This window comes from Oryza sativa, chromosome 10 (assembly GCF_034140825.1).
Source record: "Oryza sativa Japonica Group chromosome 10, ASM3414082v1".
Lineage (NCBI taxonomy): Eukaryota > Viridiplantae > Streptophyta > Magnoliopsida > Poales > Poaceae > Oryza > Oryza sativa.
The window spans coordinates 13,131,072-13,158,793 of NC_089044.1; the positions used below are offsets into that span (position 1 = coordinate 13,131,072).

Below are 27,722 nucleotides of genomic sequence, written 5' to 3' on the forward strand. Positions count from 1 at the left end.
AGGATGGACAAGTGGCTTATCCTGCAAAGTTTCTATAACAGACTAACTCCCTCGTCCCAGGATCACCTGGATGCTGCAGCTGGAGGAGCCTTCTTCTACGAGACGGTTAGAGGCGCCGTAGATTTAATCGAGAAGATGGTCTCGAACATGGGTTGGAGCGAGGAACAACTCCAAACCCGTCAACGCGACATGCACAATGTTAAGGAGACGGAAATGCTTGCTGCCAAGTTGGATCTCCTGATGAAACGACTGGACGATCAAGAGAAGAACATGCCTCAAGGCACCGTCAAGGCCTTGGACTCACACATCACATGTGGAGTCTGCAGCAACGCGGATCATTCCGGGACTAGTGTTGTGGATAACGGTTGGTACGGCCGTATATTCAGATGTCAAGACGGTGGCACTGACCTCTCCGCCACATTTTAGCAAAACGGTGCACATTAGTCGTTTCAGCTAGTGTTGTGGATGACGGAATACGGATGTCGTCGGACTTCCTCCGAACATAAGTTCCTTGCTTCCGATGATGATCATGAGACTGAAGTTTCAGATAATGATGTTGCACTTGATGATGATTCTTTGGAGTAACTCGTATCTTATTAATTTGGGACCTTGTTTTAGTGTCACTTATATAGTGTTACCTGCTTTCGGTATTCCTTTATGCATTACGAACCAAACCTATCACTATTTGATGCACAACTACGAGTGTTCAGACCTATATTTTACTATATGTCGAGTTAACATCATGTTATCCTTATTTTTATTTAAGAATAATAGGTATATACACAGTTATATGCATTTATCTGTAAAAAATAATAAGCTATTATGAGTTATGTACATATATTTGTTCAAAACGTTAAATTTCCGTCAAATTCCGATTATTCGTCCGTACTCCGATTAATCGTTTAGCGGTACCCTCTCCATCCGACATCCGTATTCCGATTGTTACAAACTTTGCAACATGCATATTTAAATTGTAGTTCTTATTATTTGGTAAAACATTCATAAACCCATTTATAACAAAAGAAAAATGCTAACTGCCGTATTCCATGCCCAGGTGACACCGGCCGCAGGGCCCAAGAACCATCAGGTTAACGCTGTCAGGGACTTTCGGCTCAACGTACTTCCTTGCAGCGGCGAGGGCTGTCTCGGCCTCCCGGAGAGCCTCTGTACTCATCTTCCTGCACCGATCATAGGAGGAGCACTTCCTGTCGTAACCAGGGGAGGTGTCAAGCGTCAGGTGTTCGAGCGATAACGCTGCGATCACGAGGATATGGCATGTCAGCTCGACCAGGCTATTCGCCGAGCAGAAACCGGTGATGGTCACCTTCCTCAGGTTGCCGACGATGCCACCATTGCGGAGTTTGCTGGCCTCCCGCCCCCTACATGAAGCTCCATCGTCAGGATTCCCACGGTTCTGGTCGTTGTACCATCTGATACCATATGCAATCTGTAAACATGAATTTGATTAACATGTCATAAGTTACAAATTAATTATAGAGTAAATTTGAGAAAACCCTATATTTTACTGTCAAAGTTACAGAAAACCCTAAGTATATTACGGTTCTAAAGTTTTACATAACCCCACCCACGTAAATGCTGAGCATGGATTTAATTAAAATTCTAAACCATAATTATTAATTTCTTCACTAAGGTAGATAGTTTAACTCTTCACTACTTCGCAAAAAAAAAAAAACTGCTTCAGATATTCTTGAATTAATCAAGATTTCAATAATTGTGGGGATTTATAAAACATTTAGATCATAAAACATAAAAACTATGGTTTTGTGATTTTTTTTTATTTTGCAATTTTGACCATAAAATATGGGGTTTTCTACATAAAGAGTTGAGAGTTGTGACTGAGGATTGACTCGTAAAATGAAGGTCTCCAAGGCAGGACAAGCATCAACGAAACTAGCCAAAGAGAGAAAGTCATAGCCTGCGCAAAACATAGTTGATTGGCCAAGGCAGATGACGAGATGCTTGAGTTGTTGGAATTTGTCATGCATCACTGGTGCCTTCAACCTCTGAACAAAAAAAGAAAAGAGATCAAAACATTGAATTACTGAGCACGCAACCATGCATGCTTAACATGCATGATTGCACAAAATAGTCTCAACCGCTCATTGATGGCAATGGTACCTCGTAAACAGTCGACAGCACAAGCGTTTCGAGATTCAGCGCGGCGGAGGGGAGCTTGGAGCCGGCATACTGGATAACGTCCCCCATTCGAGTGGCATGCACCTCCAGATGCGTCGTCTCGAGCGCGCCACCGAGCCAGAACCTCAGCAGCGGCCACCCGTCGTACCAGACCGTGGCGAGCATCGGCGCGCCGCTCTCGATGGTCCGCAGCATCCTGCACGAGCGCACCCGTAGGGACCTTAGCCGCCGGAGTGCACTAGGTATCTTGAGGGCGCCTATCGAATTGCAGAAGGACAGATCCAGCCGCTCCAGCACAAGGCAGCCGGCGAGGAAGAAACCCAGCTCCTCGTCCGTGATGGCGACTCTGTGCAAGCACACCGTCGACATGCTCTTCCAGCAGCCAAGCAGTGTGGTCATCCCTTCTGTAGGGTGGAAGCCACAGGAGGACAGTGAAAGAGACTGAAGCGACGTTATCTTGTCCTCATCGTCTGAGAGAAGCGAGCAGGGAAATGTGTACTCAGGCAGACAATCATGACCGTAGTAGTAGTAACAGTCGTCGTCGTCCTCGCACTTTGGGAGTAACACAGTGATATCCACAATCCCGGGCTTCACGAAGGCGCGGAGCCAGCAGTCGAGGAGGCCACCGGCAACAGTGGCACTAACTATAGCCTTCCGGAAGGTGGAGAGATCAAGCTTGAGCGACTGCACAATGGTGGAGCCGGAAAGACGGCTCTCAAGAACCTTCTGCGCTTTGGTGAGGATGTACTCGCCTCTCTCGTCTTCGCTCGTGATCCAGAATCGTTGCGAGCTTAATCCCAGGGTTTCTTGATCGATAGTGACAGTGGGGTAGCCTCTCCAGAAACGCAGGAACCTGTGTGACACGCAGGCAGCACGAGCGGCGTCTCGCATCGGCATCCGGGAATGTATGTGCTGCCATATATCCTGCATCGTATGTAACGACCTCGAGGTTATTTAATTAGTTTGCCTTTTCTGGTCATTAGCAAACATACATGTGTGTTGCAACAGTTGAAAATAATTCTCACGATTGATAAAAACTCTACCAATTTAAACAACAAACCAAAACAAGAAAAACAAAATAATGACAAATTAAATAACATCATAAATCATATGTAATATTGAACCCGGTTACGCTCACTTCACGTGGACACGAAGAATCCCTTATGTACATCTCCCCATAGTCTCACAAATCAATCGGGTGACTATTCCCTAAGTTGACACATCTGCATTATGCTATACGTCATCGATCAAAGATTGAAATTTTGATTATTCAATTAGTGAAAGTTTTTTACCTTTAGATGGAAGTATTTGAAAAGTAACAAACTTGCTGCATACACACCTTAATGATAACTTCAAAAGGAAAATAATTATAGGGAGAGATATTTTAGAAAAAAAAAGAGGAAAAAAATAGAAAACGAGGAGAAAAAAGAGGAGATTGGAAGAAGAGGGAGAGGTACACGATGATTAGGAGAAAAGAAAAGGAGAAATAGAGAGAGAGAGAATACGTTGATCGGGGCAGGGGTGCATAGCGCCAAGTGGAGACGTGTGGGACAAGGCGGCAGGATGGTGTGGGTTGGTTAGGTTGGGTTAGGGTGGGCTGGGACAGGGAGGGGGAGGTGCTGGGCTAGGAGGGGGGAGGTATAATAGTTATTAGAATAAGTCTATTTATCTTCTCTTATTCTTGCCTCAAGGTGAATTGCATCCCTCAACTGTAAGACCGGGTATAATGCCTCTCTCAGCTTCAAAAACCTATACCAATAGAGTCTCTCGGTGGTTTTAATAGCAGTTTTATCATACATGGAATGTACTTGATGGGTTAACTTTGTCTTCATCCTATGTGGCATCAACATGGTGCTTCGTGGCACTAAAATAAAAACAGACATAAATGAGACCCACATGTCAGTGAGTAAAACAGTAAAAATAAATATCGGGCTCACGTGTCAGTTAACCTTTCTCTCTATCTCTCTCTCTCAGGTGGATGGCGGCGACCGGCCATGCATGGAGGTGGCGGTGACAGCAGCCTCGGCCTTCCTGCTGATGTGGAGGGGTTTGCATGCGCGGCCTCCGCCTCACCCTCCATGACCCCCTCCTCCCCCCTCTCCGATGACGCCTCGGCGCCCTCCCTAGATCCGCGTTGATGCGAAAAAATACGAAGGACTGGGAGATCTCCTTAGCGGTGTAGGTCCTAAACCTTGATGAAGGCGTGCCAGTCAGTTTGATCCAGCAACTGACAAGATAGATGAATTGAGATCTAAAGAGCCGATCAAATAATCCATGGGTTAACAAGCTGAGGTAGTGATAGTTAGTCCATGTCAATAGGGTTTTGAATAATAGGCTATATGTCCAATGTGTATTCTGAAACTTAGATAAACAATGAAACAACTCGAACAAACAATCCAATCAGCCGATGATAATATAATGAAGTAATGAACCAATCTGCTTTGCTGCAATCGGCTAAAATTAACTTGTATATAATCCAGATAAGCCGATGCAACATTTAGATAACTCATCGGTTGAAACCCCGATGCTACGCTTATCGGCAACCAAAGAGCAAGTTGGATCTTACAATTTCATGTACGACTCCATAGGTCAAATTCGATTGATGCAGCACTAAGTATGAAATGAAGTATAAGATCTATAGAATCGAGCCTTTGATTGTTTTTTAGGGTGGTTATGTATTAAATTTAACCAAGAGTAAAACCATCAAAGAGAAATTTAACACACCAGATAAGATCGGCTAACCCTTTGATGAAACATTAGCATTAACCTATCGGCTTAAAACGATTTTGATTATGAACAACAATCTAGTAGGTCAAACCAAATCGATCCAGCACGAGATTGTATATAATAATCTAATACTCAATGAGCCGATACATCTGTCTATTGTGATGGATATAACAAATCTATTTAAAACAACATTGTAATTATAGAGATATAACGGCTAAGACCCGAGACAGTACCAACTAAACCGATATGTCTCTAAACACAATGCAATTAAAATAGAATAGAAATATCAAGTAGGAAAAAATATCATCCAGATCGAATGATAATCCAGGTAGGAAAAAACCGATGCGTCTCTAAACACCAAATTTTGACGTTAACAACTTGATAATCCAGATCGACACCTCGCCAGACCCACTATCCTCACACCCCGCCTGGTGTGGCCCACAGCTGGGGTCTACTTGGAGGATCTCGGAGTGCTCGAACAGCGGGGAGAGTGGCGCCTGGATGACGTGAATGCCGAGAAGTGCAAGTCGTACCTCCTCTCCACCACCATGGCTACGGCACCCACTGCTGCTGCTAGGTCTGCGCTCCTCGTGGCACTCAGCGTGCTCTTCCTGCTTGCCGTTGGGTGCATGGACAACCACCATGCTTCATCACGATGGGATGAGCGAGCAGGCCGGTCCAGCTAGAGAAGGGTTTCGGCCAACGCCATGCTGACAAGCTCCTGCCACGAGCGGGTGGTCGATGAGCTCCTTGTTGATGGTCGTTATCGATAAGTTTCGACCACCAATATTACCAAAATAGAGGAGAACTAGGGATTCTTGCAATGCATATATATGTTAGGATAATAATATTCCACTAGTATCAGGTATACTAACCTTTTGCAGAGAATAATCATAAAGTGGAGGAGAATCGACATCAACATAGATGATAAATCAATCGGACGATGTCAAGAACCAGACTTATGTATGAATGGGCCAAGAACTCAGAATTGATATGACAAACTAGGCCAAAATTCTCAAGTCTGCGGAGAAGAACAACGGAGGAGGCCGCCAGCCAAAATTGGGCTGGATTGGGCTGGCCCCAAGTTCGGCCGAACCCTTCTCAGCGCCATCCGATCCAGGGCTTCGCCTGGACGGTATGGATTAGACCTCAATGACGGTTGGAGGGTATTTTCGACCATTCCAACCGTCACAACCGTCGTTGGGAGGCTATAAAAGGAGTTCTCATCCTCACTTCACTCACACACCTCAAGCAAGAGCTCTCTCATTTCTCTCAAGTTTAGTTTAGTAGTATCTAGCTAGTGGAATAGGAATAGAGTAGAAATCAGGAGTTCGGAAGCCTTCGGAAGAGTTCAGGTATGGTTCTAGTAGCTTTCCTTTCCTCTTTTGTAAGCTTTGTACTTTTATTAGAATACTCTTCTGTATACATTTATGATATTGAAATACTTTCCAAGTATATGAATATCTACTTTACATTATGTTCTTGTTATACTGAATATACGGTTAGCTTATCTGAGAGATGCTTTGGTGCGGGTATAATGTTTGCTTATGCAATTACTCTATGTCATGATGATGATATTAGAGTAGTATCTGGTAGTTTAGACGTGGTGTCTAGATTACGTGATATCATTATTTGGGGTTATATGCTGCGGATGAGAGGTGGGCCGCTGATGGTGACAGCTCAGTACGGGTATTCCTCCGCGCGTGTATATAATTCTAAGTTAATTCCCTGGGGAGGGTATTCCTCCGTATTTAGCCCCGGTTGTATGGTCATGACGGGTTGTCGTAAGGAACTCGGCAGTCAGGGGTGGCTTCTCGAAGTACCAGGAGGGCATCGGATAGAGGGTATTTGCTAGTATATTGGTTAACTAGAATATATGTATACTATGTCTACTAGAAGTATAGAAACATATTTTCTTTCTCTTTTCTTTCCACATAGCTTAAATAATATATCATGAGAATAAGTAGTTAATGCTTGTGTGTCACTCTACCCTTGTATTATCTTAACCCATGCTTAGAATATGATTATCACAAGTAATATATAAATTATTAGTCAAGTTCTCTCTACATGAACTTCCCATGGGATAAAATAGATACGATACCCTTGGAATACTCTCAGGGGAAATGCTACAATGGTATATCCGTGCGCTTGCAGAACAAGCATTTATGGCACCGTTGCCGGGGAAGATTAAAAATAGAGATTACCTGAACTAATACGTTATATTTACCTCTGTATAATCATTTTCCTTTGCAGGCTAACCTTGGTTGTTTTCACTTTTGTTGTAAAAACAGGGTAGTGCATGACTGGTTTCAACTTGTTGGAAAACTTCAAAGAAAATCCAGAATCTTTCTTCCGGAGCGTAAGGCCACGAGTCACTGCTTCGTAGAAAACTCTACTGATAGAGAAACCAGCTGTACCAACACCACTGACCTTCAAGACTATGGCTAACAAGACTCTCCGCAAGTTCGCTGCCATGGGAGACGTGGATTTCGACTTGAAGTCCAACCTCATCATTATGGCGCAGGCTAGCCCGTTCTGTGGCAAGCCTAATGAGGATGCCAACGCTCATCTGCAATAGTTCGTGGAGATCTGTAGCACGTACACCATCAAGGGCGTCAGTCCGGACGCCGTCAGGCTAAGCCTGTTTCCGTTCTTCCTTCTCGAGAGAGCGAAGCGGTGGTTTTATGCCAACCGTGCTGCTGTCAATACCTGGGACAAATGCTCTACGGCATTCCTCTCGAATTTCTTTCCGATGGGTAAAACCAATGCCCTTCGAAAGAGGATTTCGAGTTTCCAGCAGACAAGGGACGAGTCCATTCCGAAAGCATGGGAACGACTACAGGAGTACGTGGCCGCCTGTCCTCATCATGGGATCGACGACTGGCTAATCCTGCAGAACTTTTACAATGGGCTGACCCCAATGTCCCGCGATCACCTGGACGTGGCAGCTGGAGGAGCTTTCTAAAATGGTTGAAGGAGCCGTTGATTTAATAGAGAAGATGGTCTCCAATATGGGTTGGAGCGCAAAATGACTCCAGACCCGTCAGCAAGGTATGCACACCGTCAAGGAGACGGAACTGCTTGCTGCCAAGCTGGACCTCCTCATGAAACGATTGGACAACCACGAGAAAAGGCCACAAGGCACCGTCAAGGCCTTGGACTTGCACGTTACGTGTGAGGTCTGCGGCAACACGGGTCATTCTGGGAAACCCGTGAGGAGGTGATGTACATGGGCAACAACAACAACGGGTACCGTCCACAAGGAGGTCAGGGGTGGAACCAACCACGCCCATATTATCTAGGAGGAAACAACAACGGTAACTTTTCTAACTAGCCCTCCTTGAAGGATCTAGTTTTTGCGCAGGCTAAAACCACTTATGCGCTAAGCAAAAAGCTTGCTGCCAATAATAAGATCCTAGAGAACATTAACGTCAAGTTAGATGGCTTTGCTTCTGCTTTTCAAAACCAACTGAGCTTTAACAAAATGATAGAATCCTAGCTAGCTCGGTTGGCATTCTTAGTCCCTGCAAATGAAACTGGGAGAATTCCAGGGCAACCCGACTCCTCCATTGAGAATGTCAAGGCGATCACAACGAGGGGAGGTAAGTCCACTCGTGATCCGCCGTATCCTAAACTTGCAGGAACTAACGGGATTGCAAAAGAAGCGTCATCTAGTGGCTCAGCTGACAAGGAAGTTCAGCCAGAAAAGACCGTGCCGCAGGAGTACTCCGACACACGGGTGCTGTAGTTTCCTCAACGAAGTAGGAAACCGTCAGTGGACAAGCAATTCACTCGTTTTGTTGAAGTAATCCTAAAGATCCACATCAACGTGCCGCTTTTGGACGCTATGCAACTGTCAACATATGCCCGTTACCTCAAGGACATACTCAACAACAAGAGACCACTCCCAACAATGGAGGTGGTCAAACTGATGGAGCAATGCAACAACATCATACTCCACAAGCTCCCGGAGAAGAAGAAGGATCCAAGGTGTCCTACGATCACCTGCTCGATCGGGGCACAGCAGTTCGACCAGGCCTTGTGCGATCTGGGAGCCAATGTCAGCGTCATGCCAAAGGACGTCTTTGACAAGCTCAACTTCACGGTGTTGGCACCAACACCGATGCGCTTACAACTGGCTGATTCATCAGTCCGTTACCCGGCAGGGATAGCGGAAGATGTGCCAGTCAAGATACGGGATTTCTTCATCCCGGTTGATTTCGTGGTGCTGGATATGGACACGGGGAAGGAGACGCTGCTCATCCTGGGGCGCCCGTTCCTTAGCACCGCGGGAGCCAACATTGACGTGGGAATGGGGAGTATCCATTTTCATATCAACGGGAAGGAGGAAAAGTTTTAGTTTCAACCAAGGACGGAACAATGCTCCAAGGTCAAAATCAAGTACCGGCCAAACCCACAGAATATTCAAGTGGTCAAAGTGGAGCTACCCAAGACGGACAGCCTGGTGAAGTTCATGCAGAATTTCCTGGAGAAGGAAACAACGATGCCCAGGAACCGTTAATGGAGGACGCCGGTACAACCACCTATACCGGCCAAGAAGCTAGAGCAGTTGGCTCAGAGGAAGCCGTCTTCCACACCAAAGCCAAGGAAGGTGTGGAAGGAAAAGCAAAAGTCGCCCGCTCCATCACCTCCGGAGACGGGTAAAAAATCCGCACACCAAAATGCAAGGAGGTACAGTCTTGCACGTCGGACTTAAAATGACGCGACCTTCACCAACAAGTAAATTGGTTTGTATCCGCATATTTATTTTCACCAATTTGAATTTTTGCATCAACACATGTTTGAATTTCGAAGTTGCATTTAGGAGTTTTGAATTTTGAGGAAATTCTTCAAATGAATTTTTCAAAGCAAACCAAAATAAAATTTTCAACGAAAATTCACTGCCACGACAACACTGACCGTTGTAACCCAGCACCGAAAGTGGGGCCGGTTGGGCCCACCAGGGGTTCGGCCGAACCAGCCAGGCCAATGGTTGGCTGCCTCCCTCTTTGAGGCAACGGCTAGTGGGCCCCACTGGTCGGTTTTGACCGTTGTGGGTGCACTACTTAAGCCAACCAGCTGGGAGAGGGAACTCCACCCCATTTCAACACATTTTCATTCCCTCTTCAAGGTTTGCTCTCAAGTTCATTTAAGCTTTGCTAGTTTTCCTCAAATTCGAACTTTTAGTTGCATATATACAAGTGGCTTTGGTGAAACTAACCGACGGGTGAAATTTTTGTCATTCTTAACCCGTGCCGAGTTAGTCTGTTCTTGCCCCATTGTGCAGAATGAGGAGGCGATTGTCTCGTCTGTTCAAGGGGTCCAGCTCTTCATCAAGACGTCATGACGAGTCTAGTACTCATTCATCAGCTGATGTCTCGATAGAAGACGCCAAAGCTCCGCGACGACTCCTGAACGACACCGACCTCGACCTTGTCAGTGATCGGGAGAAACAAGCCTACTACATGCTGAGCGACCAGGAGTATGCTCACACGCGAGAATACTCTCCGGAGCTGCTGAAAAAGATAGGTATGGATGTTGAATTTCGTGCTATTTGGAAAGCTGTTGGTTGGCAGAGATTTGCTATGGTAGATGAGCCTAGTTCTCGTTTACTTACTTTGCAATTTCTGTGCACTTTGAAAGAAATAGAAGATGGAATTTCCTTTCGCTTTTTTCGTGAGGAGTTTACACTTACATGGAAAGGCTTAAGCACACTTCTTGGTTTTCACGATTCCTGTAAAAACTATCTCCAGAAAGGAATTTCTGGGTTCAAGAAAAATATGTTTTGGGAAGATACTTCTGGTGCTCCAATTTGCAAAAAACCTAGAATGAATAATATCCATAATCCTACACTTAGGCTCATGCACAAATGGATTGCTATGACTTTGTTTCCTAGAGGTGATCTTAGACCCATTAGGAGGGATGAATTGATTACCATGTATGCCCTGGTTAGAAAGATCAAAATTGCTCCTGTGAAATTTATGATAAGACAATGGTTAGAAAGTATAAAGTTATCTGCTCCTGTTGAGTGCACTTCTCTAATTACTCGGATAGCAAATGGGCGAGGGGTCGTTAGCAACCAAATTACTTTTATCTCAGCCGCTCGTCCGTGTATTGATGAGACTTATCTAGTGCAAGGGCATATTCTAAAACATGGAGAAGATGGATCTTTGATTTACTTTTTCCCCGGTTGTAGAAATGAAATCCTATTGCCAAATGCGGGGTATCATTTGTACAATTGCCGTGAACTGACCATTCCCTTGTAGACCATAGAAGAATCTCGTGCAGGTGAGGCATATAGGGAGACGCGCAACATGACAAGGAATGAACGAGAAAATTCATCATCCTCAACACTCGTGCAGATGTATGAGGAAGGTTGGGAACCAACTGGGGATGCACCCGGATGGACCCAAACTCCACGCCACAGCATCGGAGTCTCAAACTGGGCAAGTGCCAGTGAGGACCGATGGCATGCGCCTCATGACATACATTGGGGGGACAACCAACCTTCCAATTCAAGTTGTGTGCCTCCAACTCTAAGTGAATGGCGCTCAAGTTCCTTTCTTTGGGACTTGGGTGAAATCACTAGGAGAATGGATACCCTTGATATGTAGACGGGGGAGATCCAGTACAACCTCACGGAACACATAGCACAAATGCAAGAGTGGCAACAATCTGCTGATGCATAGTTCACCAACTTCAATAACATGATGTAGCAACAACACGATGACCTTCAAGCGTACTTCTGTTTTCAGGGGTTCAATCCTTAGCAAGGACCCTGAGCGAAAGCCAAGCTTGGGGGAGAGACATCTCTCCCCCCACTGAGGTTACTTGTATCGCATTGCATATTTCCCTTTCCAATTGCAAATTTGCTTTCCAATTGCATCTTATAAACTGAAAGCAATATAAAAATTTGTAAAATAGAAAATACCAAAAAGATAGGATAGATTTGAGTCATGCTAGGTAAGACAAGCTAGTTCTCTTTGTTGAAATGATGAATAGTTGCTCTGTTTTATATCTCTTATATATGGGTTCATGGTAAGTGCTCTCTCAAAGGTTAAATATGAGTAGCCAATAATTATCTGGGAACCTGAGGTAAATGAGCTGCACTTGCTGATCTTAGTCTAAGTTGTTGCGAGATATGAGATAGTAAATATGAGTTGCTATGATCCTGATACTAGTTTGACTTGAATCGTGGATGTTTTGTCTTTCAAAATGATAAAACTGAGAGTTGATCATTTGATGTAAATTCCTACCAAAGCCAAAAATGTGCTATCATGATTTAATCATATACATTTTGGTTGCTTGTCATTCTATTGAACTTGGTCAAACTCTTGTGACTTGTGTAGATACTTCTCATGCTCTATGATCAAGATCATACACCCACATATATACATACAAAACTCCTACATTGGGAGCTAAGAAATATTCCATACCACTCCATTTCCATATTACCACCTAAATAAATTCTCCATGCTTTCATGAGCTTTCTTCCCCTAGAAAGAAAAGTCCTTTAAAAAAAAAGAGAGAAGGAGGGAAAGGCATGATTATGAAAAAAAAATAGAAAGTTATGCTCTCACAAGTATGAGCATGGTTCTGAAAAAAAAATGTAGCCATGCCCTCTCCAAATCAATAAAAGAAGGATTTTTGGGGAGGAAAGTATGCACAAAGGAGAAGCCTTTTCTTTATGTTTCCTCATGTGCCATTCCACCATGTACCACACACACATCGCACGATCTTGATCTTGAGTATGTTTAGTCATCTGCTTTAGTCTAAGTTTTTGACTTAGTAATAAATGTGAATGCAAGTATCCCATGTTTGATCCCTACCGAGCTCCACATATCAAAACTTTAGAGTAGGAATCAAAAAGGCAAAATTTGGTGAGGAATCAAAAATTGATACACTTAGAGAGACTGAGTGAATCATTTGAGGAACTTGGGTTTCTTTTGCGAAAATCATTTGAAAACTTCCGGAATAAGAGTTGAATGAATATTGGGTGATTGGTGCTCTAATTGCTATACTGTCTTTCAACCACCCAAGGCAAGGAGAAGCAGTGTCTCGTAGGAATCAGGGGTAAGGGTAAGCCATCGTGCCAAAGATTATTTAATCTGAGAGAGAGAGTACATATACCATGCACATGTATCTTTGAGATATGCAGCATAATAGCAACTCCTAATCAACAACCGAGTCTTTGTTTCCTTTCGTCCTTCACTCGGGACGAGCAAAGGTTCAAGCTTGGGGGGTTTTGTTGATGGTCGTTATCAATCAGTTTCGACCGTCAATATTACCAAAATAGAGGAGAACCAGTGATGCTTGCAATGCATATATATGTTAGGATAATAATATTCCACTAGTATCAGGTATACTAACCTTTTGTAGAGAATAATCATAAAGTGGAGGAGAATCGACTTCAACACAGATGATAAATCAATCGGACGATGTTGAGAACCAGACATATGTATGAATGGGCCAAGAACTCAGAATTGATATGACAAACTGGGCCAAAATTCACAAGTCTACGGAGAAGAACAACGGAGGAGGCCGCCAGCCAAAATTGGGCTAGATTGGGCCGGCCCTAGGTTTGGCCGAACCAGGGGGTTCGGCCGAACCCTCCTCAGTGCCATGCGATCCAGGGCTTCGCCAGGATGGTGTGGATTAGCCCCCAATGACGGCTAGAGGGTATTTCCGACCATTCCAACCGTCACAACCGTCATTGGGAGGCTATAAAAGGAGTTCTCATCCTCACTTCACTCACACATCTCAAGCAAGAGCTCTCTCATTTCTCTCAAGTTTAGTTTAGTAGTATCTAGCTAGTGGAATAGGAATAAAGTAGAAATTAGGAGTCCGAAAGCCTTCGGAAGAGTTCGTGTATTGTTCTAGTAGCTTTCCTTTCCTCTGTTGTAAGCTTTGTACTTTTATTAGAATACTCTTCTATATACATTTATGGTATTGAAATACTTTCCAAGTATATGAATATCTATTTTACATTATGTTCTTGTTATACTGAATATACGGCTAACTTATCTGGGAGATGCTTTGGTGCGGGTATAATGTTTGCTTATGCAATTACTCTATGTCATGACGATGATATTAGAGTAGTATCTGGTAGTTTAGACGTGGTGTTTAGATTACGTGATATCATTATTTGGGGTTATATGCTGCGGATGAGAGGTGGGCCGCTGATGGTGACAACTCAGTACGTGTATTCCTCCGCGCGTGTACGTAATCCTAAGTTAATTCCCTGGGGAGGGTATTCCTCCGTATTTAGCCCCGGTTGTATGGTCATGATGGGCTATCATAAGGAACTCGGCAGTCAGGGGTGGTTACTCGAAGTACCAGGAGGGCATCGGATAGAGGGTATTAGCTAGTATATTGGTTAACTAGAATATATGTATACTATGTATGCTAGAAGTATAATAACATATTTTCTTTCTCTTTTCTTTCCACTTAGCTTAGATAATATATCATGAGAATGACTAGTTAATGCTTGTGTGTCACTCTACCCTTGGATTATCTTAACCCCTACTTAGAATATGATTATCACAAGTAATACATAAATTATTAGTCAAGTTCTCTCTACATGATCTTCCTACGGGATAAAATAAATACGATACCCTTGGAATACTCTCAAGTGAAATGCTACAATGGTATATCCGTGCGCTTGCGGATGAACTCTGTAACCATAATGTATCAGAAGTATTTCTGCGCCATTGCTGGGAATTATATTTCTAGTAATGTCGTTAAAAAATACCAACACTGCTCCCTACGCGCAGTTGGCCGACGAGCTACACTCTACGCGCGGCCGGCCGACAAGCTCCTTCCCAGTTCACTTCCGCTGGGTCACTATGCTAATGGAAGGTGAGAGAATAGGAAGAAATGAAAGAGGGAGAGGGGGAGAGGTGAGGCAGAAGATGGGATGAGGTGAAGGCCGCTGACAAGTAGGTCCCACTGGATGACTCAGCGAGTCAATCGCGATATCGGACGAAACTGCCTCTGAAACCACCCGGGGAGTCAATTTGCCACGGTTTTGGGAGTTAGGGGACGGGTTATGCCTAGCTTTGCGGTTGAGGGATCTGAATCAACTAGGGGCATTAGTTGATGGAGGAAAAATAGACTGATTCCATATTATTCTAGAGTCACATCGAATAGGATACTGTTGACGGTCGTTCAATACCAATTTCGACAGCCAACTAGCACAATGAATAAAGGGAAAATTTGCATTTCTTACACGTATACCAATAATAAATAATGTAGTTGTATTAGGATTGAAGAAATAACATGGATGCAGGAATTATACACTAAAGTGAAGGAGAAATGAAGTTGGCACGCAAGGAAACACACCTCCGGCGAATCAGGTTGGAGCACACAGATAGAGGGGCCCAGAAGTTAGCTCAGACCTACTCAGAGTGAGGCCAACCACCCGGGAACCGAGCAAGGGGTTCACTAGGCAGCCACTCGGAAAAGTCGGTGCAGATTGGCGGTGCCGACGGTTCGGCCGAACCGTCATAGCGGCGGCCCATCTCCACTCTCCACATGTAGATTACCTATTGGCTCCCAATGACCATTAAAGCTCCTAAGCTTTAACTGCCACACAACCGTCATAAGAAGCTTATTTAAGGAGCTCACTCCCTCAATTCTAACACACAGCTCAAGAAGAAATTCCCTCTTTCACTTTATATTCTCTATAGTTATAGTTTCTAGTAGGAATAAAGCTTAGGAGCTTTGGTCCTATAGTCCTCTTGGAGTTCTAGGTACATCTCTAGTACTTTCCTCTTTGTGTAAGACTATAGTTGAATTAATAGAATTATTTTATTTATTTATTTATGCTCATGGTTTATATATTTCTTTATTGATTATATGTTCTATGAGTAGTATATACTTTGTATATCTGCTTCATCCTAGCCTAGTCGATCCATGGTACGGTAACGGTCCGATGACCTTTATAGGTTGCTCTAGCTCCAACTTGTTCATCCGTAGAGTGAGAGTCCCGAGGGAGTTAGTGATATTATTTACTGGTATGGTTTTGAATAATTTATATGATTGAATTATATCTTGGAGAATTTCATTCTACACTGACCTTTACTCAGAGTCGAGTAAAGAGCTAAGTGTGGGGAGGGTTTGCTGGCGGTTATTAAATGTTGATCCTATACCGCCAACATCTGTATAAAGTTCAGATTATAAAATATCCAACATAGTGATAGGTGTTAAATCTCACATATTCCATAGGTGTTGGTGTATATTTGTATGCAGGTGTTAAACCCCGAAGTTGGGAGGGAAATCAGACTAAAGTGAGGAGAAACATGTATCCACACAAGGATGGGTTGTGAACTTTATCAAAATACTAGAGAATCAGCCCAAAATTCCGAGAAATGGATAGAGGGGAACCAGGAGAGGAGATGGGCCGAAAGCCAGGCCAGGGGGGCCCAGACCAGGTTCGGTCGAACCCTGGTGATCATTGTTGATCCCAGGTTTTGGCATGGACGCTCCAGATCTCTCCCTGATGACGGTTGTGGGGCCGTTCGGACATTTCCCCTTCTCACAACTGTCATAACTGCCCTATAAATAGACCTCACTCCCTCACTTCACACACACACTTCTAAGCTTGAGCTGAATTATAAGAGGCTCTATTGTACTATATTGTATACTAGAATAGGAAGAGAGAAGAGTAGAAGAAGTCAGAAGAATTCCGGAGTTGTCGGTAATCTTATCGCATTTTATTTTATTCTGTTTATTACTCAGATTTCAATATAATATTCTTTCTGAGTAATTTAGATTTATCATGTGAGAATTATCTCCTGTTTAGTTCCAAAATAGCATATGGTATTATTGTTCACTATAGTCAACTAAAATATAGTGATTGCTTTGGTGAGTTATAAATACTAAAGTAGATACTAATTGCTTAGACGTGGTGTTTAGGTAATTCTTATCTAGTAATTGCTGCGTATCCCACAGTACGTTTGAGGTAGGTGTAGAGGTGGTGACAGCCCTCGAGATCACTTAAGTCCTCCCTATCTGGGTACGTAGTAGAGTGACATCTGGGAACACTGGGTTGCCTATGCCTGAAGCATTGCGTTAGGATTAAACTTAAGCTTTCCCTAGGCACTGTTTCTCACTGATAAATCCTCTCTATCCTATCCTATTCTTCGCTTGGTGTCCTTGAATGAACCGGAGGAAGATCTGACCACACACTTTCCCTTTGATTCGATACCCTTGAAATACTCCGTAGGGAAGTGCTACATCGGTATATCCTTCCGCTTGCGGATTTTATCTGTGACCGTAAGAATTACCAACAATTGGCATATTAGCAGGGAGTGGTTTTTCGATAGTACTTGAGTGCTTAGAACTAAGTCCTATGTTGTAAGCATATATATGATAAGTATAGAAGTACAGATGAATCGTAGTTTTCTAAAACTAAAATCTCCTGTGTGTATCCACTACCAGATATATCCACTTAGTCAGGTCAAACTCATCCTTGATGAGAGAGATCGGTCAGGCTAGGGGGATATGAGCAACCAAACACACCCTACGATGTCAAGATTTGATAATTTTTGAAGCTTCTACCATTAAAAACACCACTGAAACCAAATGCTTTCAACACTATCAAATTTTGGTAACACTAAACTATACTAACCTTTATAATTATCAAATATTGATGTGGTTGATTTTTTGTTGAACGACTCGCACCAGACAGTGTGAAGTTCATATTGATACAGTAGGAAAAAATTATAGGATTACAATGCTGGGAGGTCGTAACCTAGAAAAAGAAGAAAAAATATAGCCACCACCCACACACAGGCAGCACCAACACACATACTCGGGAGAAGGATAGCACCAAACCGGCCACCACTAAGCATGACCGACCGCCGCTAAGCCAACAAAGGAAATACAACCGAGATCGCCCAAACCCTAACCCTAACAACAAATGACAAACTCCACTCTAGCCACCTCTTTGGGATTGAGGGAGAGAGGGTGAGAGAGAAGATAGAACCACTCTCCCCCCTAAGCCCACCAATGTGGCCAACTTGCATAAGCTAGGGCACCGACACAAGAGGACATGCATCTAGTGAACAAGCTTGCATCACTTGTCTTGAAGGATTCAACAAGGGGCCTCCAAGACGACGCATCAAGGGAGAGGAACAACGATGAACCGCTGCCACCATCCATCAAGGCCTCAAAGAGAGCTGAGACTGGATTTTCACCCGACATTCCCACTCGAGGAGCTGGAACGGCACGACAATGCCCTCAAGAGGGGAGACGCTCGAAAGCATCGTCGTTGCTGGCCCGGCCAAGGCCGTGCTAGGTTTTCACCTGCCGTCGACCGCCTACGAGTCCACAGCAGAAGCACCAATGCTCCACCGCCGTCAATACCTCCAGTGACGCGCGGCACTACTGCACCGACGCCCCCCCGCCAGCTAGCCTCCGTATGCCGCCAATTCTGCGTTGGCCTCCATCGAGCGCCGACCATGCCTCCTCGAGCGCGAGCTGGCCTCCTCTGCCTCCGACCGTGCCGGCCTCCGTCAACGCCGGCTGTGCCTCCTTGCACCGCCGATGCTACGCCCTATTGATGATCCTTAAATCATAATATCTGACCGTCAATGCCTGCATATAATGAAATAAAATATGGTATCCAACTTAGTGGTAAGGATTATTACTAATCATTTCCACTACTGTTGTTCTCCTTGGATAGTCTTAGCCTTAGGTAGATTACGCATGTTCCCTGAGTTCGATATCCTTTTTGGGGTCACCCAAAGGTGAAGTGCTATAGCGGTATTTCATGCGCTTGCAGATTTATCTATGGTCATAAGAAACCAACACGCCCACACACAACCTTCGTCTCTTCCTTCCCTGCCTCTACACAGGGCTGCCACCGTCGTCGACGTGCTGGCCGGCCGCTGCCATGAGCTGAGGAATGGGTTCCGGCCTCCAACGCCGGATAGGCCAGATCCAGACTGGGAGGCACCAGATCTGGTGAGGAGGCTGTCAGATTTGGCGTCGCCGCGAGCCCGCCCCGTTCCCGCTGCCTGCTCCGCCTCAGTCATGTCGTCGCCGCCACCAGTGCTGCTTCTGCCCTGTCCGCCCCATCACTACCGCTAGCACCACCTTGTACGCCCTGTCGCCGCCACTGCCGCCGCCGCCCCGGATTTGGCCGCCTCCACCACGGGCGCCGGGATGCCCTAGCCGCGGCATCACTTCAAGAAAAGCCCCGCCGCCGCCGTCCTTGCGCCCGACAGGCTTTCTGTCAGGCCACTCGGGCGGCGGCGAGGCGGAGGGGAGGGGGAAGGCGCGGCGGCGGCCGTCGCGTGCGGGGGCATTCGCGTCGCCTCTGGGGCTGGAGCGACGTGAGCGTTAACCTAGTCGTATGTCTCTAGGGTTGATTTAGGTAACAAGGTGAAAAAACTTGTTTGCTTACATATAAAGTGTTACAGAGAAGATACAAATTATGTTTTTCATAATATATTGTCACCTATAAAACATATATTCAAGCAAGTAAATGGTTTTGAATAAACATATTTAAAAGGCTGTCTATTTGTTTAGGGTTAATGGCATCATGTCATTGCAAATTTTCCGATTTGAAAAAAAAAAATCATTGCTATTCATGATACCGTGTGGGTGTCACTGAAATTTTAATAAAATTAAAACCGTGTCATCACCGTTACGTTTTCCAACTTGTTCTTTTCGTAGTTCTTCTCCCCATCAAGGGGCTGGCTGCAAGGAGGCCGACTAGCGAGCTCTGGCGAAGCCCCACCCCGCATCTCCATCGATAAAAAGTATATGACCATAGCCACCTTGATCGATCGTGACTGGAAGGCCTCGGAGCCGTTGATGATGCGGGTGCATTAGGCTCTAAAGAAAAGGAGGTCATGCATGATGTGGTGAAAGCCAGGATGACGTGCGCCCGCGGATTGACGTGCGTTGGCATCCTCCTCATAGCTGACCCGGTGACCCCTCGTTGGCACCGCCCACGAGTTCAGGGGCGAGAGCTCGTGGCAGAGCTCCTCATCCTCTTGCCTCGACAACGCCACTAGTGGCAGCTAGCTGGCGCGAAGACGGCGACGCAACAAGGATGGGTTGAGCTCGTGGCGACAAGGACGGTCTTTAATCTCTGTGCTGTTTCCTCGTTGCAAAGTCTCTCCCATCTACGGTTTGTTGCCTTGCTGTATATGCAAGTCCGTATCAGCTTGTGCTTGCATGCGTACTGCACCCAAGCCACGTAATCAATGCTTTTGACCAAGCACATGCCCAATACACCAATTAATTTGAATGCAAACCGTAGTTTGTTTGTTTACTTTGCATATTTAATTGTTTGATTCGTCGCATGCATCTCATGTGCGTGTGCAGCACGTACAGATATATGCTGTCTGTGCCTTAGCACGCATCACAGTCGCAGCCCTCATGTTCACCGTCCACGATCCCGTCGTCTCGGCCCTCCACGTCCGCCGCGCCGCGCCACGCTCGCGGTTTCGTCCTTCCGCCGCTAGCCTCCCTGCCGCCGCAGATCCACGACCACCGCGTGCGTTGGGCGTCCATGACGCTACCCCTCCAATCTCTTCGAACGCCTTCGGCCACCCCCGGCCATGTCTTCCGGTCACGTTCCACCATCACCGGTCTAATCGCGAGCGAGGTCGTCACCTCCGCAATGTCCTCGTTGTCGCCATCAATCTCATCGCCACGGCTGACGATCTCCTGTTAATGTACGATCACCCCTCGTGTTTCCTCCTCCACATGTCTTCTTGATTCAATACTGAAACCTTCTGTTCTGATATGCTTTTAGTGCCTTTGCTCGTCAGCTTGTGCACGCCGTCGGCATAGGACAACACCAATGTTGTCTGTCCGTGCCTCCACTCGCTTCAGTTATAAAAGTTAGTCGGTATAGCAGAACGATGACTAGCCTTCCTGATCACTTCAGTCATTGATCACCTAAGATATGTCAGATGATGACACAGGAACACACGATATTTATTGACGAGGTTCAGCCGAAGCCTACATCATCGTGGCTATGATTATGGGCGCTCCTTCCCAATCAATATAGCTCCTAGCCGCTACGAGTCCATGGCCACGCCGTCATTATGTCCCTACGTGTCTACGCTACATTGTATACATTGTAGTCACCATGGTTACATTGTGTTAGAGTGCGCAGCCCAGCCCACCAACCGTCGGTCACCTAGGTCACAATGGATCTGCTCCACCACAAGCCCAACCGGAGATACAACTTTAGGTCCTGGGCCTACACAACTCAAAAGACTAGTCTCATGGGTGAGGACCGCCAACCTTTTAAGTCGTGCTCCCCCATCATCAATTACCGATGTGGGACTAAACCCAACAATCTCCCCCGTCACACATCGGGCCCAACAATCTCCCCCGTCACATCAACCCATGTGACCCCGAAGACTTGTTACCTAGGCCTCGGGCCTAACAATCTCCCCCGTTATGTCAACCCATATGACCCATGGAAATTGTTCCGGGTTCCAAACCTGGGCTCTGATACTACTTGTTAGAGTACGTAGCCCGGCCCACCAACCGTCGGCCACCCAGGTCACATTGGGCCTGCTCCACCCACAGGCCCAACCGGATCCACAACTTTAGGTCCTGGGCCTATACAATCCAAAAGACTAGTCTAATGGGTGAGTACCGCCCCCACCTTTTAAGTCATGCTCCCCCATCATCAATTACTGATGTGGGACTAAACCCAACACATTGTGGTTGCCCCCTATCGATTTAATAGAGTTGTCGGCTTACAGAGTTCTACTCTAACTCCACCCCTAAAACCTATTACAACTCCAAGTCCAACTATAACCAAATAGGACTAGTATATTCGACACCTATTCTAACAGCCCGCTCGCATCCCTAGGACTAAATATCAATTTTTAGTCCTTAGGGGCTTGCAACTTTAGTACCGGTTTTTAATGTAACCAGGATAATTGTGAGTTTGGATACCACAGAAAAGATCAGTTCTCTACTAGTCATATACCTATAGAGAACGAGAAAAGAGGGGAGTATTACGATGATAAGGATAGACGGATTGAGGAAGAGCAAGTCGTATGTGGTCAGTAATTTGTGTTATAATTTGCAAAAGTGATGATTACTGGTGAGCACATATGTACATGTCCAAATTTACATGTATGTTAAATCTACGCAAGCACTATTAAACTTGAGAGCTACTGGCTTGTGGTCCGCTATATTTTCTGTTGGATACATATCCGACTCACACACAAAAAAGAGTTTTTTTGACAGGTTATTTCTGATGGAAAAACTGTCATAATTAATTTTCTAACGGTAAAATCAATTTTTCTAACGGTCTCGCTCCTATAGAGTAGATCTAAAGTTTGATAGTTAAGAGATGGATATGCTAAAATATTATATTATAATATGAAATGGATGGAGTATCTACTATTCAAAATTTAGTTTTATGTTAAGTAAACTTAAGGAAGATACCTTTGTCCATTAGTATTATTTTTATATATATCTTCGGCAGTGAAGCCGCTTGTTTGATTAACTCATACATAGGGCAAACAAACTTGAGATACAATCTTAGCACAGCCACAATGTAGTAATAGGAGAGGATAGAGTAGTATTTAAGATGAGCTATCCATATGCATAATGCCTACCCATTAAGAATAAAATAACAATACTTTCTCTTCTCTCACATGCCATACAATTAAGTGGGACCGGTGGAACCTAAGCTAATGCCTTCTCTTATCATATACATTATAGCAAACACCATAACTAATACCGGGTTTCAACTTATTATCAAGTAGACGTTATATATTGAGCGTGCCCGCGCATCAAGCAACATATTATATGCTGGACTCCACGTGGATGGTACGGTGTTCCAATGCTTATCGCCATGGGATTAGCGCCGGGATTCGGGCTGACACAAATACGTAGATATACTGTAGACAGACACGGATGTAGATGCGAGCAAACACGAACGCAGCGGACGGACGAAATGGATACAATTTGGACAGGCCAGTGCTACGGGGATGCGCTGACGACGTACGAAGTTTGGAAAAATCATCTTGATCAAGTACATTCATCACCGCCGCTGGTTCAGTACTAACAAACAAGACGGCATGTATATGCCACTTATAGGACAGTCCGGTCCAGCCTATCGTTTCGATCGGTTAATTTCTCCATTGGCAGTTTATAACAAGAAATGGGTAGTACTTAATTTCTGCATCCCATTTTGATCATTCCCTAAGATTTTTAAGATCTTTCCAAAAATGATTATTCTCTACCAAGTGCATCTTCGTTTGTTTGTGCTAAGAGCAAATGAGTATCATTGAATATACTGCATGTACCCAACCAATGTTAATTTCTATTGCAATGACATGTAATATTTAAAACATGAGCAATCTACGAGATACGAAACGATAGAAACACCTTAATCAATGCGGCTTAATTTGAGAATGAAAAATATTTTATATTCCTTGCTGTTGGTGTTATTTGCTTAACAGATGATCAAAAATAAGATTGAGGAAGTATTATGAAAGGGGAATTGGCAAAAATAAGTCACAACTTCGGTTAGGACAGGGCCTTTCCGAGCCGTGTTGATGTCTGCTCCGTAGTAGACATTACCTTCCATGCATTATCTAAAAGAGAAAATTTATAAATTGCCATCGACAAACACCCTAATTCTAAAAATAGCATTGATAAAGATAACTTCCTAAAAATACCATTGCATAAGCCTCATTCTCCTAAAAATACTATCACCGTCAAACTGTTGTTAGCATCTTTCCATTAAGTTGTATGTAAAGACAATCTTACCCCTAAGCATAAAAAGACGTATACACCCTCTAACACAGCATATCATTTTCTGATAAGATTTGTATATTTCTCTAAGGACACACAACTACACCGAGAGTGCTAGCTAGATAGTGCTAAAGAGAGGCACCTTTCTTTCAAAAAAATAGCTAGTAGTACACTCAATATCTATGTTTTTTTTTTGTTCTTTGAGAAGTTTCACTTAAATTACTCAGCCGATTTATAATCCGATTACACCGTTGTGTTCGTAACAATTAAATCTTTGCAACAAGTTCTCACATGATTATATTTTGTTGAAAAATTATAAATTACTTTTATGATATGTCTAAATTACTTCTAGATTTCACTAAGTTACTTATTAGATATATAAAGTAAATTCAGTAAAGCTTAAAAGTAAGTTACATATATTATACTTATAACAAAAAGAAAGTAACTTTAATTTAGAACTATATCTAGATTCATTAACATCTATATGAATGTAGGCAATGCTAAAATGACTTACATTACGAAACAGAGGGAGTAACTCTCTTTAGTAGAAATAATTATATTACGAGTGAGCTGAAATAAGAAACTATGTAGAGTAAATTTGCAAGTAAAGTGTAGAGAAATTTATAAAGTCCACAAAATATAGAATTAACTAAAAACAATAATAAAAATAATCAATTTTGAGCATTATGAATGTATAGAAGTAATTTAGTCAAATCTAAAAAGTATCTTATATATATGATAAAGTAACTTACGTATATAATAAAAGTAATTTATAAATATAAATATTTTTTCATCGTAATATAATTATGTAAGATCTTGTAGTAAAGATTTAATTGCAACGAACATAATGTTATAACCAGATTGTAGATCGGATAAGTAATTTGAGAGAAAATTCTATAAAAAGAAAAAAAATAGACATGCATTGTGTGCACTAGTAACGACTAGACCTTTTTTCACATAGCTGTACTAGCAGCACAGTACCTTCTCTCACGTACTAGTAGCACTGGACTTTCTCTCACGAATAAGTGTGTCGCTCTTTAACACTAAATGGAGAGCACTCTCGGTTTAGATTTTGCGTTTCTCTAAATGTGACCAACTCTGAAAAATGATAGATTTTTGACAGGATTTTCACAAACATGCAACGGGTGCAAAAAAATATTCCAAAAATATTCATCACATTCACCAGGAAAATGATCAACAAATAAATTCCTTGCAAAGATGGGGAAAAAGATAAAGATAAACAAATAGGGAAAAGGAAAAGGAGAAACAAGACAAGTTGCTAGCTGCCCGTGAACGAGATGTCTCGTCGACGAGGTGCTCGCCGCCCAAATGATCGCTTGCTCTCGTGCTGCTGCCAGGGCCGCCGACGCCGCGAGCTCACGCACTGCCGCTAGAACTGCTCCTGCTCGCATGCTGCTGCCGGGGTCACGGGCTCTGCCCCCACCTGCTCGCGCGCTGCCGCCGGAGCTGAAGCTTCACCGGCCAGCACCGTCGCCTGCTGCTTTCCACGCTGGGCTGCTTTGTGTAGCCGCGGCCGACGCCTGATGCTCGGTGTGCCGGCCCTCCTAGAGCAGCCCGGGCATCTTCTGTTCCTCGCCTCGCCCAATCGGTGTGCCGCTTGCTGCTCGCTCGTGCGCCACCGCCGCACTGCCGCAGCCGCCATGTCGTTGGTTTCAGAATGGGGAATATAATTGGGGTGAATGGTGAGATGAATGGGTATAATGGTGAGGAGGACCAATTGCTAGCCGCCGCCACCGTGGACCTCCTCGACGCGTCCTACTGCGCCGTCACCATGGACCTCCTCGCCGCATTCTACCGTGCTGCCGCCGTGGTCCTCCTCGCTGCGCCATGCCGCGCCGCTCCCGTGGACCGCTGGCATAGCGCCGCCACGGCCACCGCTGGGGACCGCCACCGAGCCACCGTTGCCGAGAAAGCGCTGGATCGGGATCGGTAACGGTAGGGTAAGGTTAGGGTTAGAAATTTCTTTTTTCTTTGACAGTGAAAACTGGGTATATTTTTGCACTGAGGCAAAATTGGTCATTATAAAAAAAAATAACGGTTGTAACGGTGTAGAGTTGACGGGTGATGGTATTTTTAGAAGAAAAAGGCTTGTGCAACGGTATTATAAGAAAATTGCTTTTGTCGATGGTATTTCTAGGGTTAGGGTATTTGTCAATAACATTTCATTAGATTTTCTCTATCTAAAAGGACGTTTTCTTAATTCTCTGTTTCAGAAGAGATAAATAAGATACCTCCGGAAGTTGCATGTTCGTTATTGTCGTGTCAGCGCCTGGTTGGCTGCAGGACGGTGGATCACTTCTTCCATCTGCAGCAAATCATGACATCGGTAGGGATAATTACAATCTGGTGTATATCATAGACCGGGTTTGCAATTTCGTTTTCGGCGAAAATTCCGGTCATTTTGGTAGAACCAAAAAATTGAAAAACTTTTGGACCAAAATTTTTTGAAATTTTAACACAATTTAACTCGATTTGATTTGCCAGGGGTTCAAAATTACGGAAATTCTGAAACGAAATTTCAACCAGATCATAGATATAACAGCTTTTCACATTCACTATGACTTCGGAACGTGGCAGGCTGAAAGAACAATATATGTTTTCAAATATATTCCCATATATATAAATGTAAATCAGATCACAATAATCAATGTTACTCCCTCCGTTGAGTATCAGGCAGAGCAGGAAAACCAACCCCGAAAAGAAAAAGAACAAAAAATGAACAGGGAGGCAACTCACGGACGTACGCACTTGCGCGTGGGTATGGCTGCCGGCGGCGACGCGGCGGCGGCGGTCGCCAAGAGCACAAGTCGCGCTGGATCATTCTCGGCGCTAGCTGCCGGTTGGTGGGGACGGACGGACGTACACTCAAACAAATCGGCGTGTATATATGCATATATTTCACGAGAAAGTAACAGATCGAGATCGAGGTATTTGTTGTAGACTAAATCCATTCTAGTCATGCGTACAGCCAAGTGGCCTCCTGTGGTAAGGGGGCTGCATGTACTGGCATAAAATGCGGTAAGGGGGTTGTATGTGCTGGCATAAAACGCGGTGAGTTGATTCTTCGGGTTGGACGCGGTTTGCCCGCTCATCCGCAGTGCTCCAATCCGTACTCCAAATTCATCGGACGGCTTTGATTCTTCAGCAATGGGCCTACATCTTCTTTCAACTAAGTGTTAGCATCAAGTTGTAGACTGTTGATACATTGTGTTTGGCTGAGTCCTGTATGTCTTTTAAACTTCTGGTCATTGTACTGATTGGGCTAATACGGGGTTGTTGCTTAACTGGGCCGCCGTGTTGGGCTAGCGGTTGTCTGGTTGGTAGTGACTGGGTATTTAGCCAGCTGTAGCCACCTGGTTAGTGCATGATGAAAAATAAGGAAAATATGAAACCAATCTCTCTCTCTCTGTTTCAAACTCTCTCTGTTCTTCCTCTAAATCCCCAAATTCCTCCTCAATTCCTAAGCTATCCAGCCACAAATTGAGTGAAGTGCAACGTAGAAGCTCGAGTTCGTGACAATCTGGTATCAGAGCAGTTTTCGTCCTGGCGAGGAAGAAGAATCAAGCCACCTTGACGGAGAGAATGCTGGCGGCGGAAGAGGATTCGAAGATGCTGAGCTCGAGGGTTGACGAGCTTACCACCAACATCGGCCAACTTCTGAGTTCGCTACAAGGTTTGGAGAAGTGGATTCCTAACGTTGATGCAGGAATCAAGGGTTTGAACTTGGCAGTGGAGGGATTGGTGTCACGGGTGACTTTGCTGGAGGTGAAGCCGACTACATCAGCAGATCTGTCAGCCACGCCCAATGGGCACCGCGTTGACGAGCAAACCCAGTGTTTCGCATCCAAGGCCGCTTCAGCTTAGGATCGAACCCTAGAAAAGGGTAAGCCTCTACGGCATAACTCACCTGTGTTTTTCGATTTGGGGGAGAGCTCTGATCGGGGGGTAGGGAACTCACAGAGTAGTGGACGATTTGGGGGAAATAGGCTTCCTAAAACTGATTTCCCAAAGTTTGATGGCGATAACCCAAAATTGTGGAAGACAAACTGTGAGAAGTACTTTATAGC

The 27,722-nt window shown here is 44.5% G+C and overlaps 1 protein-coding gene and 1 non-coding gene across 4 annotated transcripts; both read right to left on the reverse strand.

Moving 5' to 3' along the window:
- Window positions 1-791: 791 nt before the first annotated feature.
- On the reverse strand, window positions 792-26,573 carry LOC4348510 (uncharacterized). 3 transcript variants are annotated; one of them, XM_066304596.1, is made up of 6 exons: window positions 26,404-26,573; window positions 25,887-25,960; window positions 2,140-3,081; window positions 1,869-2,024; window positions 1,325-1,447; window positions 792-1,205 (listed from the first exon to the last, which is right to left on the reverse strand). In XM_066304596.1, exons 1-6 carry the CDS (start codon window positions 26,546-26,548, stop codon window positions 1,188-1,190), a joined length of 1,458 nt encoding a protein of 485 aa, XP_066160693.1. In that variant the 5' UTR covers window positions 26,549-26,573; the 3' UTR covers window positions 792-1,187. The 3 variants fall into 3 exon arrangements, with proteins under 3 accessions (XP_066160693.1, XP_025876418.2, XP_066160692.1); XM_066304595.1 differs by having other exon boundaries at window positions 841-1,205; window positions 1,289-1,447; XM_026020633.2 differs by having other exon boundaries at window positions 824-1,447.
- Window positions 7,652-7,758, reverse strand: LOC112936713 (small nucleolar RNA R71). Its single transcript, XR_003239137.1, has one exon. It is a non-coding gene; the product is annotated as a small nucleolar RNA R71 (small nucleolar RNA).
- Window positions 26,574-27,722: the final 1,149 nt, after the last annotated feature.